A 12,683-nucleotide genomic window follows, 5' to 3' on the forward strand; every position below is an offset into this window, starting at 1 on the left:
TGGCGGCTCCCGCTGCCCTCCGTGCCGCTGGTCAGATCAGAACGGTCGGTAATGGCGTGAAACAGGGCAGAGGGAGATCTGAGGAGATGAGAATCGAAGGTGAGGATGGCTCTAGGCGCCTCAACTGTGGGCCCCCTGTGGGAGTGCGGCCCACCGCCCCCCTCGTTCCCACCCGTCAACCTCTGCACATCTTCAAAAGCACATCCCTCGCCGGCCCCCCTTTCCTCGCGGACGCAGGATAATGCTCTCTACTCTTTGATTACACTTAGCAATTGGAGAGCCCTCCGTTCGAGAGCGCCGGGTATTATCAAAACCAATCAACATGAAAGTTTTTTTTCTCCCATCCGCTGCCGCACCCACTGGAGGGCGAGAGCAGGGGGGAAAAACAGTGTTTGGTGGGGGTTTCGAGAGGGAAAAAAAAGGTGAAATAGAGACATCAGAGTAAATGGGCAGCCTGTTGGGAGACGTACACATGACTGAGAGTTGGAAAGCACCCGACTGATGGATCCTTTGAGCCGCTGAGCGCCACGCACTGAATTGTGGGTTTAAGACAGAAATAGAAAGACGGGAACGCGGTTGCTCAGTCCCGAGGTCATTTTCTGGAGGGCGCGACTGTGGGAGAAACGGCTTCAGTTTTATAACGTCATTTGAATATTAGTTTATGCCGCGGATGATGAATTAGAGGGACGGCTGTCGTTTGTTAATAATTCAGCAGCGCGGATGGCAGGATAGACTCGGACAAATACAGAGAGATGGGCTTCATTCCTCTGAGGATGTATGAATAATGCTCGTTTGAGATCAAGGTGTGTGTGAAGGGTGTTTAAAGGTTGCGTGTCGACAGCGCAGCGAGAGATTATATACATTCTTGCTGAAGCACTTAATGTGACTTATGAGTGTTTGTTTCAATGGAATGAAACCGGACGACGAGTTCAAGAAAGCTGATTTCACCTGACCCGTTAGGAGTCCTGTAGGAAAGAAACATGAGATTAATTAGAATGCAAATTGAGACTTTTGATCAAGTTTTCTGAAAAGATCTCAACAGACTCAAATTATGATCAGATCAATATGAACTCATCATCGATATTTCTCATCAATTTTTCTCATGATGAAATGATCTGAGCTGCTCACATTCTTTTATAGATGTACATCCATATGAACCAAAATACAGTAAAAGCAGTAATATTGTGAAATATTATTGCAGTTTGAAATTAAATTGGTCTATTATCATATATTTAGCATCATTACTCCAGGCTTCAGTGTCACATGATTCTTAAGAAATCTTTTTAAACATCAACCTGTGAGCAATCAAATATTCATTAAAACTGATTTAATGTGTCTTGTTTCTTCTTGGTTGCATTGAGATTAATTCGAGATCAAATTGAGAGTTTTGCTCAAGTTTCCTGAAGAGATCTCAACAATATCGCCAAATGAAGTTTCCTGATTCTCAGTTTCTAAAGAGATCTCAACAATATCAAATTGTGATCAGAGAAATATTTGTCATCATGGTTTCTCATGATCAAATGATCTGAGCTGCTATCAACATTCGTTTTAATGCTCTATAGTATTGCTGTTTGTGTACTATTAACTTTATTTTTTCACGCAAATTTATGTTTGTGACTAAGTTCACAAACTTCAATCCATTGAAACTCATAAGTTATATATATATATATATATAAAAAAAAAAATTACCATTGGGCAATAAAATATACATTATTCATGTGTTCCATTGCAGTCTCTTTAATAAATGGAGAGTACTGTATTACAGTAAAATCTAAATATTGTAATGATTTGCAGAAAAATCACATTTTGCTCCTGTTATTGTTGTCTAGCAGAAAAAAATAGCTATTAGTTTATTTCTTTATATTTTAATTACTTGTCTTTTTATTCTGTTTTTTACATTTTTAAATATTATTTTATTGTTTACTTTATTTTCTAAGAAGTCTAAATGGGGGATTTTGAGGGGAAAATGTGCTTAATTTTCATGAAAACTATGCAGAAATGTTAATATTCTCCTAAATCAGGTTTCACTTTCTTTATGCAAAATGCACCATTTTTCTTTTAAATTTGTGGTAAATTTAAATCTGGATGTTTCTTTTTTATTAGATTTACCCATGAACTCTCTTGAGCAATGAAAGAGCAATCTTTGAACAATACAATCCTCCTGGCAGATGAGCGATGACGTTTTTTTGAATGCATTTGCGTGTGAAGATGTTGGAAGATAAGAGGGAAATCTGTAGAGGACAGAAAGTATGAAGGAGGAGAAAAAAATGAACTAAGATTATTCCCTTACACTGACATGTCGTTTTTGTGTTCATGTGTGTGTAGAGTTTCAAACTCAACGTGGACAGTCACAGCGCTCTGAAAGACAGTCTCCTGGAGGAGGGACGGCAGCTCCTGGAACTCATCACCTCCCACAAATCAGGTACGGTTCTGCCGAGCCACACATTTATTATTAATGTTTGTATTAACATAGTGACCTTCAGAATTTATAAATCCTCAAGTAACCGCTTCTGAAGCGAGGAGCGCACGCCTTTTCACATACATTACAAATGGCGCACGGCCTGCTGAATTGAGTTCTGGGATAAAGCAGAGAGACAGGTGCAGCGGCCCGGCCAAGCTCTTCCAAAGCCGTATATGAAGAGAGCGGGAATTAAGAACAGCAGGTTGAGGAGTCAGAGGCCATTGCAGACACTCGTTCCTCTACAATATCTGTGATTATTCACCTGAAGAGTCTCGCCGAGTGCTCGGCAAATGCACAAATCCACTCAGCTGACCTCCCTGCTGGTATGTCTCGTCTCCGCTGGGTAAAGCCGGCTACCATTAAATATGCAGATGGCTCTCAGAGGCAGGAGCGCTTCCTTATAATGCCCCGACAGCCCTGTCCTGCGGTGCCGCAGCGTGACGACAACTCCCTGCCAACTATACAAACACAAACATGCACACTCGCACCTTTACTATAACCCAACCATCCGCAGGGAGCTTCTTAAAGGGGCCACTTCTATACTTTTTCCTCTTTTAGAGTAATGTCCACTTATGGGTCATTAGGACCAGCAATGTGTGTTAAGTAAAGTAAAGGACATTTTGATTTTTAAAAGGACATATTCTGCACTTTTTTACCATATTATGCAGTTTGAATCGAGTGCTGTTCAAAAGCTTGTGGTCTCTTATAAGTCTCTTATAGTCATCAAGACTGCATTTTTTTTTTAAATACAGTAAAACAGTAAAATAACTGTTTTCTATTTTAATATATTTAGGGCCATCTGGTTTAGATTTACTAAATGGGGAAAATTAGGGCGAGAGCGCAATTCCAAAACAGTGCCAATGGGCGTGGAAATTTCTGTGGGTGATTTACTAACAATGCGCAAATGAATGAACACAGACGCAACATCTCATTTACATATCGAACAACGCAATATACCAAGCACAGCGCAAATTAGCATAGTCGCAAATAAAGAATAAAGAAATAAAGAAGCCACAGTGTGTTGAAAAGAACCGGAGGCCGAAAAATGAAGGGTTGCAAGACGTTTTGATAGACCTGGTATTGCGTGACTCCTCGTTGTTGAGGCTTCCAAGTCGTCTTTTATTTCCTGAAGCAAATTAGAAATAACATGTCTTGGCAAACCATATGTTCGGATAATATGTGTTCTTCTGGCATTCCAAATGAATTAATACGTGAGGAAAAAATCCTCTTCTTTCTACCACGCTCAATGTTCCCTGCGGTACCTCCCCTTAGCAACAACAATTGCAGACATTTCAAGCGCAAAATAGTTTAAGACATGCTTTTTTTGGGTGTTAAATAATGGCGAAGTAATTTGACGAAAGCAAATGTTAGTAAATCGCATTGCGTGATTCATTTTAATACTCTCCTCCCATAAATTTTGCGTCTGAAAGGGAAACTCCTACAAATGCACATTCAATAATGTCAAGCGCATTAATTCTTCACTGCGCGTCTTTAGCAAATCCTGACAGTACTATTTTAACGCCAAAAGACGGTTAGCGCTGGCGCAAGGTGTTAGTAACTCTGGCCTTTAATGTTTTTCTACTTCAGAAATCATTCTGATATTTTGATTTGGTGCTCACGAAACATTTCTTCCTATTATCAGTGTTGAAAACCCCTGCTTAATGTTTTTTTTAGAAATAATTTCCTTAGATTTTTTAATAAATAGAAAGTTCAAAGGAATAGCATTTATTGAAATAGACGTAATTAGTAAAAAAAAAATGTGATCAGTTTTTTTTATCAAAAATAAAAAAATTATGAAATAGCATTGCATTTTAAAATAATGGTTTTCTGTTTTCATACACTGTATTTTAAAATGTAATTTATTCCTGTGATGCAAAGCTGAATTTTCAGTCTTCAGTGTCATATGATCCTTCAGAAATCATTCTAATATGCTTATTTGCTGTTTAAGAAACATTTCTTATTATTATCAATGTCGAAAACAGTTGTGCTGCTTCATATTTTTTTGTGAAAACCATGATTTTTCCCCCAATGTTCTTCATGAATGGAAAGTTCAAAAGAACCGCATTTATATGACATAAAAGTCTTTTGTAACATTATAAATGTCTTTACTGTCACTTTAATGTGTCCTTCCTGAATACCAGTATTAATTTACTGATCCCAAACTTTTGAACAGTAGTGTACTTTTCTTAACTTTTGTCAGTCCAGTAAGTCATAATAAGTAAAAGTGTTTTCACCCAAAATGAAAAAAAAAACTATTTGTGAAATAATAACTGGACGCTATTCAATGAAATACGTGTAACGTAGTGAGGTCATCTGACTACAGTGTAACACACTTAAGCTTAATGCATATTTTCAGACGCCATTTCAAGTAATAGGATGCAGTAATAGTATATACTGCACATTATACAGTTCTATAAAGCAGCTGTTCCAGGCATATATGTGCACCTCGCTAATGTCAGCCAATGGGCAGAACACCCACTTAAACCCTACAGTGAGATGTTCCTGCCGTCCAGCCGGCCCGTCCCACACATACACATCCCCCTACAGTTGTTTTTAATGAGCCTTTAATGTGCTGTGATTTAACCATTTATCACGACTCACCCTTAATGATCCAACAGATGCATTTCGCTTTCTTCTTTCCCTCTTAAACTCAAACACATCACTAATAATAGCGCTCATGGCATTATCATAATCACCACCATCATCTAAATCATTAAAACCAACCTCTGGTAAAAAATAAAATATTGAACGAGTTAAATGATAATATCTTCTTCTACGCTGGCTAATCAACAGATGGGAAAAAAAAACAAGCGTTTGATTTTCTCGCTACTTGATGGCGGTGACCCGAGCCGGACCGCGCGTGTGTTTTCGCATCTGATGAGGACTCGAGCGTTCGGTTAATCCCTCAGTATTATGGGATGCTTCTATATTCCAAACCCATCATGTGTCCGCTGCGTCTCGACCAGCCACAATCAGCATCTCCGTCTGCAAATCCTATTTGTTCAAAGTAATTAAAAAGCATAAATTAAGATAAATACGGTCGAGGCGGAAGTGGGGCTTCTGGAGTGTGACCCCGCATTGTGCCTGGATCAGGCCTCTCGTCGCAGCCCACGGCATTCTGTGATGGAAGCCGCTGCTGGTACCTGTGGAGTGATGCCCGGCTGCTGAGTTGCTAAGATACGGGACAATGATGGTCAAGGTGGAAAGTTGGTAGGAGATTTGCTTCTAATTAAAGAGCAAAAATTAAAGGGGAAACAGGATTTTCTTGCTCTTTTGAAATATGAGTTTGATGTACTGTGTAGACACATAATGAGATCTTATAGTCTGAAACCACTAGCGAAAATATTTCTATTTTACATCTTTTCAAATTAAACTTTTTTTTTTTATTATTATGAATTATATTACAGTATAAAAATAAAAATGTCATTTTAGTGATTTTAAGTGATTTTTTAAAAAAGTTATTTGAACCATGGTCAAGGCACAGCAGGGAGTAGTAAAAATATTTAAAAGGTTTGATTTATGTGTGTAAATAGTTAATGCTTTTTTCAGTTTATGAATAATAATGTTGAGCAGAATAAGCAATTCTTTTGTGAAATGACACAGTTTGCGTATGGTAGAAAGTAAAATTTTGACAACTGCATAATAATAGTCCTTGCATACAATATACATATTAATCTTTCAAAAATAAGTGGTATGAATATAATGTGTACAGTATGTAGTGATGATCTGTGTTGCTGTTGCATGCTATATATTACTGATGTTTTTGTATATTTTAGTTAAATTAATAGTTTTCATTTGTTTTTAGCTGACACTTAAAGTAACTAGTATATTTTGTTCCAGGAACAGGCCTCTTTTTTTAGATTTGAACCTAGATTTTTTTTTTTTTTTTAACTACAATGCATGCAACTACATTTATAATGTTTGTGTTAGTATTATACAGTTTGGTTTTAGTGTCATTGATGATCATTTAGTATCATTTATGTGCTATTATATATTTTTTATATTTTCTTTATATTTCCATTTTTTGTTTTTATTATTTGCATTTTATTTCAAATTCAGTTTGTTTTATTTTTTTTGTACCTGTAGCTTTTATTATTTATTTTATTGTAGTTTTAATTATTTTAGCACTTCAAGCTAAACTAAACAAAATTAAGCCCTGGCAACTAACTGAATGTTTATATATATATATTTTAGTTAATGTTTATTTTATAGTAAAGTAATGAAAATGAATATACACAATATGCATAGTATATAATGAAGATTTGTTTATTTACATATTATTTGCTGGTTTTCATGCTTGTACCATATATTACCGTATATATTACCATATATTATTATTATTTTTTTTTTTATCGTAGTGCCGTTTGTATTAGTTAATAGAATTTATTTGTATTTAGCGAATGCTTAAATTAAGTAATAGTACATTTTGTTACAGGAACAGACCTTTGGTTTAGTTCACAATCACCACTGGATTACAGAACATTAACCACTACGTCACTGCATTCACAGTGTGTGAGTTAGTGTTACCGTGTGTCTTTCTGTGTGCACACAGGACTGCGGGACATGCTCCACATGATATCCCACCAGTGGCAGGAGCTGCAGAGACAGATCCGCCGTCAGCACAACTGGATGCTGCGCACGCTGGACGCCATCAAAACCCACATCCTGTCCAGCGAGAGGGATGAGCAGGAGCGAGGAGACACTCACAGTCATCACGGCAGCCCCAAGGTAAAGTTGAACGTGACACCCGTTAGCGGCCCGTATCCACAGCCTGAATGGTTCCATCTGTCTGCGGCTCTCAGTTCCTCTCTGGTAGCCCACGGCCATGCTCTGCTCGATCAGCAAAATAAACAAACAGGGCGGAGGAGCGCCGCAGATTTCCATAAGAAACGGCTCCAGGAAAGGCTCTTCAGTGAGACATTCCTTTCAGGGAGGAAACGGGGAGGGGACACGCCATTGGCGTGATGCGAATGAGAATTTTCTGTCCGTAAATGAGCACGAGATGTTTGATAGGTCGCACACACACACACACACACACACACACACACACACACACACACACATATACAATTATGCTTTGGAGGCAATGCGCTAGACTCAATTTATACTTCACACTTAATGTGTAATTGCAGACATAGTTATTTGGGAGACCAATTTCTCATTGTTTAATTGTCAATTGTGATTGGGTAATTGCACTCCAATTAGGTGGCGTGTTTGTGTGCCGGGCCCCGAGAGCGAGGCCTGGCGGGAACAGCAAGGCATGTTTGTGTTTCTGCGTGGCGTGTGCGACAACAGCAGCTTTAGGAACAGCGGGATCTCGGCTGGATTTCCCCCGGGAGCGTCAGCATCACCAGGGCGCAATCTCCCTTTCTCCTCTCCCCCGTAATCTCTTCTGCTTCATCTGCAGAAAACAGGAACGCTAGGGCCGCTCTCAGTCGCCTAATATTTTTCTCTCTTGCTCTCTCTCTTCAGTCTTTTCCTCTCTCCTTTAGCTGCTCCAACAGTCTGTGGTTATGTTTGGAATAGCATACGAACATACTACTCTTACTTGTTTCAGCTGTATATAGTATGTATAAAATACCCAGATGACATGCATTTACCAAAATGTGCAGTATGAACCAGAAGCCATCGGAACATATCGATTTTCACTCTTTGAATTTACACATTGGGTTAAATATGCAAAATGATCTATAGCAGTGTTTAAAATAATATACTAGCTGAGTGTGTGATGTGAACTACTTTCTACTTTTGTAAAAATCTAAAATGTGAAAATCGGTAACACTAGGTCCTATTAGGTAATGCTAGGAAATGCATTAATTAACATTGACTATTGATGAGCAATTCATTTCTTTATTAATCAAATTGTTATCATCGTAATTTTATTTTTATATGCATCTTTATTAATCTTTGTTAACATTAGTTAAAGCTGCAGTCTGTAACTTTAGGCGCTCTAGCGGTTAATAAACAGAACTGCGTGCGTCTCACAGAAGAACACTGTAGCCGGAGCTACTTCTCTCTGTTTATGTCTATGACGAATCACGCAGGTACCGGGCTAATAGTCTGAATATAAACACTTATTATAGGTGTACCGTAGTGATTCAGGACAAGCCAAAAACATGGTTTGGAAAATGGATTCATGCGTAGCTTGTATTGCTTGTTCATTGGTCATTTTGGAAATTTAGCAATTCATTCTGTGCATACAGAAAACTTGCATACTGCATACTACTTTCTTTGAAAACCGGTAGGTGGTATGGTATTCTGAACATAACTAAGGTGAACAAGGTCCTACTTATTTCCAGTTTGTGGGCACTGACATAAATAATCGGAGTGCTTTTAAATTGTTTTGTTGCAATTAGAAATCACCACAATCAGTGTGATCAGTCAGCGTTGACAGCCATTAGCCGGTTGGTTACAGCGAATTAAGAGAGAGAGGGGTGAGTGATTCATTATCTGAGAGCTGTTAATGATGATCGGATGCATTGCCTAATTAGAGACAGGCCAGAGGATTGTGGGAAGGTCACACAAGGAGCCACAAATCTCTCTCTGTCTGAATCAGGGCGGATCCTCTGGGTTGAGGGCAGGGGTTGTGGATAAAGGTCTATGTGGGAACTTGAGCCTGATTTACACTGTGTGTGACGCAGGTATTACTGGTTTTGATTTCAACATGGCTACCATGCAGTTATGTTAGTTTATTTGATATACTGTCTAATGGAATTTTTGCATACACTACAGCTCAAATGTTTGGGGTCAGTAAGATTTAAAAAAAAAAAAAAATAAAATAATAATAATAATAATAATAAATGTTTTTAAGCAAGGATGCCTTAAATTGATCAAAAGTGACAGTAAAGTTTATGTTACAAAAAAATTGTATTTCAAATAAATGCCGTTCTTTTGAATTTTCTATTCATCAAAAAATTCTGAAATACATCATGTAATATTTCAGTTTCCACAAAAATATTAAACCAAGTTTTCAGCCTAAAATAATACATGATAAAAATGTTTTTTTGAGCAGCAAGTCAGCATGTTAGAATGATTCCTGAAGGATCGTGTGACACTGAAGACTGGAGTAATGATGTTGGAAATTCTGCTTTGCATCACAGGAAGAAATTATGTTTTAAAATGTAATAATATTTCATAATATAATATAATATATCATTCCACATTCCTAAAAAATCTGGAGATATCAGTGATTTTGTTCAGTCATTATACATTGTATAAAGTGAGTGCAATTTTTTGAGTATAGTGTCTATAAAATGATTTGTAAAATCCGTATCAAGTCATCACAAATGGTGATGGAAAGGTTAAAAAATGGGAAAGTTCGAGAAAATTGTCATGGACATTCATCGATCAGAATACATTGCTTTGTAGACGCTGAAAACAATCCATAATATACTTTCAAGCCTAAACCTTAATGTAAACTAAAGTTTACATTTATCAATCTGCGTTTTCTTTTCCTATACCAACATATTTTAATGGCATTAGACTTTGAAGTTTCTCTGTTTAACTTTACTGAAGGGTACAGTGTGCGTTCACTCCGGTCAAATACTCAAACAAACGCTTTAAAGAGCCTGTCTCAGGTCACCACATGGCCCATAGATTCATCTTAATGGAGGTTCAGGGAATTCATATCACTTTCAGACCCGCGTTTCACTGACTAAACAATATTTGGAAAGTGCTGTCAAGGCGCTCTTTTCAATGACAAGCCCCCCTCTTTGCTATTAATTCCTAATGCTTCACCACAACAGGTGTCGTTTGCGGTCATTAATTTGCTTTGGTTAAAAAACGGCTCACAAATGAGCAATGCACGCCGTCAGAGGAGTAATATATACCGCCTCGCCCAGACACTAAGTCTGTCCCTAGAATGCCATTAAGGTGTGTTCAAAGCAGGCCGCGTCTCTCTCGACAGCCATAACGGTTTGTTATTATAGCTGCAAACATATGCTCGCACCCACGTCTTGCCGTCGCATTGTGCCGTCTGAATTATTTTCTCAAGACCATAAAGTTTTAACATGGCTGGATGCTGGTCAAATGGCAATCCTGAGGGAATCCTGTCTAGTTTAGTTATTCGCCTCTAATTAAACTGTAGGGGGAACATCACACAGACAAAAGGCGGGAGAGAGGCAATCATTAACAGCATGAAGCACCAACAATCCACTCTCAATAACATGGTTCTTAGACGAGAAAATTGTCACGCTCAAATCCGCCTGCTAGACGGAGATGTTCTTTCATATCTGCACCGTTGTATACCGCAGCGAGGTACACGTGACTTTGTGTAAATCGGCTAAATGTCACAAGACGTGAGGAGAGGATAGACGACGGGCGGACTGCATATGTCCTACATATGTGCTGGATTCATGAGTAATATTTGATATGCGTTGACCAGGTGTGTGCTGTGAAGAGTTCATTTGTGCTGTCACATCCGCTGTAGGAATCCTCTGATCCCATGTCAGGCTTTGACACATGTTCGGTCTTTTCTAAAGGAGATTTATCCACCTATAGAAAGGGATTCTGTACATTCGCCACCCAACTATTACTTCTGACTCGTTCTTATTTGGGAATGAAATACATGAGCACTAAACCCTGCTTTACCAGTGTAGACACCTGGCATCCGGTTATTTAGATTAAACAGACTGTCAAAGACCAGTGGGATTGAGAATGTAAATAAAGCAGTGGTGTTTTTGTAGTGAAATGATGCTCTCTTTTCCATTTTAGTGCGTTAGTTGTTCTAACATTTAAGCTGTGTATTTCTATTTTTTTTTTACACTTCAGTCAACTATAAAAACAGAATTAGACCCATGTTATATGAACCAAGAAGTGCGAAAAGAACATTTGGCCAGTACATTCACACTGTAAAACCGAACAGTGAAATGAATCAACTGAAATGAGTTAATTTCACTCAAATAATAATGAAAGTTCATTGAACTTAATTGAAATAAGTTATGTAAACTCAAAATGTCGTTGTAGTAAGGTGAACTTAAAATTATTGCGTTTTCTAGTTTCTAGGTAGTGTTGCTACCTAGTACTAAACTATAAATATCTGAATGAATATGCTGTTGATGGAAGCAAGTTGTATATAATTATCATTGTGGTAAATAGGGTGGGATTATGGAAGCCAGGCTTGGTTTGGCTCCCATTGCTCTCAGCCCTGCCCCACTTGTCGTAAAAAAAATGTAAGCTCCTCTAACTTAAAAAAATTTAGTTCATTTACTCAAATATTTTGAGGCAATAAGTTTCTTCAAATGTTTTGAGTATTTTTAACTTATCAGGTTTTACAGTGAAGTGGACTCTGATTTCTTATTGAGGCTGTCAACCTATTTTACTTAATTTAATTTAATTTAATTTAATTATTATTATTATTATATATTTTTTAAGACATTGCATATACTCCATCAGGCTGTAAAATTGTACTTGGATCTCTTATTTGACTTATTGGGCTGTCAAACCCAAGTATTTTTATTGTTATTATTTTATTTATCTGCTCTTTATCAATGTTTTATTTGCATTTCTATTTTTTAATTGTAAGACTTTGCATTAACACTCTCTCCATAAAAATTAGATCCTATTTTCCAATCTATTTTACTTGTGACCAAATATTTTTTATATTTTGAATATATATATATATATATTTTTTAAAATGTTTTTAAAGACTTTGCATTCACACACACTTAGGCTTAAAAGTGGACCTGGATCTTTCTTTCCAATGTATTTTATTTTTTATATATTTTAGTTTTTACTTATGTATTTATTTATTTTTGTAAAGTGATTTATTAGTGAATATTTATAGAGTAATATATTCTTCTCATTATTTTTTCACTTTGATGAAAGATTGAAAGATTGCATTTAACCCCCAGGCCCTTATTTTCACTTAAATCTGAAAGATCATCTTTGAGAGTTGGTATTTTTGAATAGTTCTAATAGTACGCTCCTCATCTGGCATGCTTTGCGTTCACAATGCACATTCAAAGCGGACTAAATTGGCAGCCTCTTGAGCTGCTCTAAATTCGGTTTACTTTAAAGCGGTCGGAGTTAATTTGGAGTCTTGCGAAGCTCTCTCAGACACCTTAAACGAACCAAGTGTGAAAACAGCTTGAAAGTCCCTACCCCTGATTAGACCATGTTATTTCTCACTAGCCAGTCTAATCCTGTAACTAAGCTTGTAAAAATGGCCCTGGGGTTAACAACCGAACTGCGTTGCTCTAACATTTGCTCATATTTTTTTGGG

General features: G+C 37.4%; 1 protein-coding gene across 3 annotated transcripts in view; it reads left to right on the top strand.

Annotated features, from left to right (window-relative positions):
* Positions 1 to 12,683, top strand: part of akap6 (A kinase (PRKA) anchor protein 6) — a 154,898-nt gene that overhangs the window by 53,640 nt on the left and 88,575 nt on the right. For all 3 annotated transcript variants that reach the window (XM_058749067.1, XM_058749069.1, XM_058749068.1), the window contains 2 exons: positions 2,326 to 2,422; positions 7,014 to 7,189. In XM_058749067.1, coding sequence (XP_058605050.1) covers positions 2,326 to 2,422; positions 7,014 to 7,189 — 273 coding nt within the window. The remainder of the gene's footprint in view (positions 1 to 2,325; positions 2,423 to 7,013; positions 7,190 to 12,683) is intronic.

Source organism: Onychostoma macrolepis, chromosome 17 (assembly GCF_012432095.1).
Source record: "Onychostoma macrolepis isolate SWU-2019 chromosome 17, ASM1243209v1, whole genome shotgun sequence".
NCBI classification, from domain to species: domain Eukaryota; kingdom Metazoa; phylum Chordata; class Actinopteri; order Cypriniformes; family Cyprinidae; genus Onychostoma; species Onychostoma macrolepis.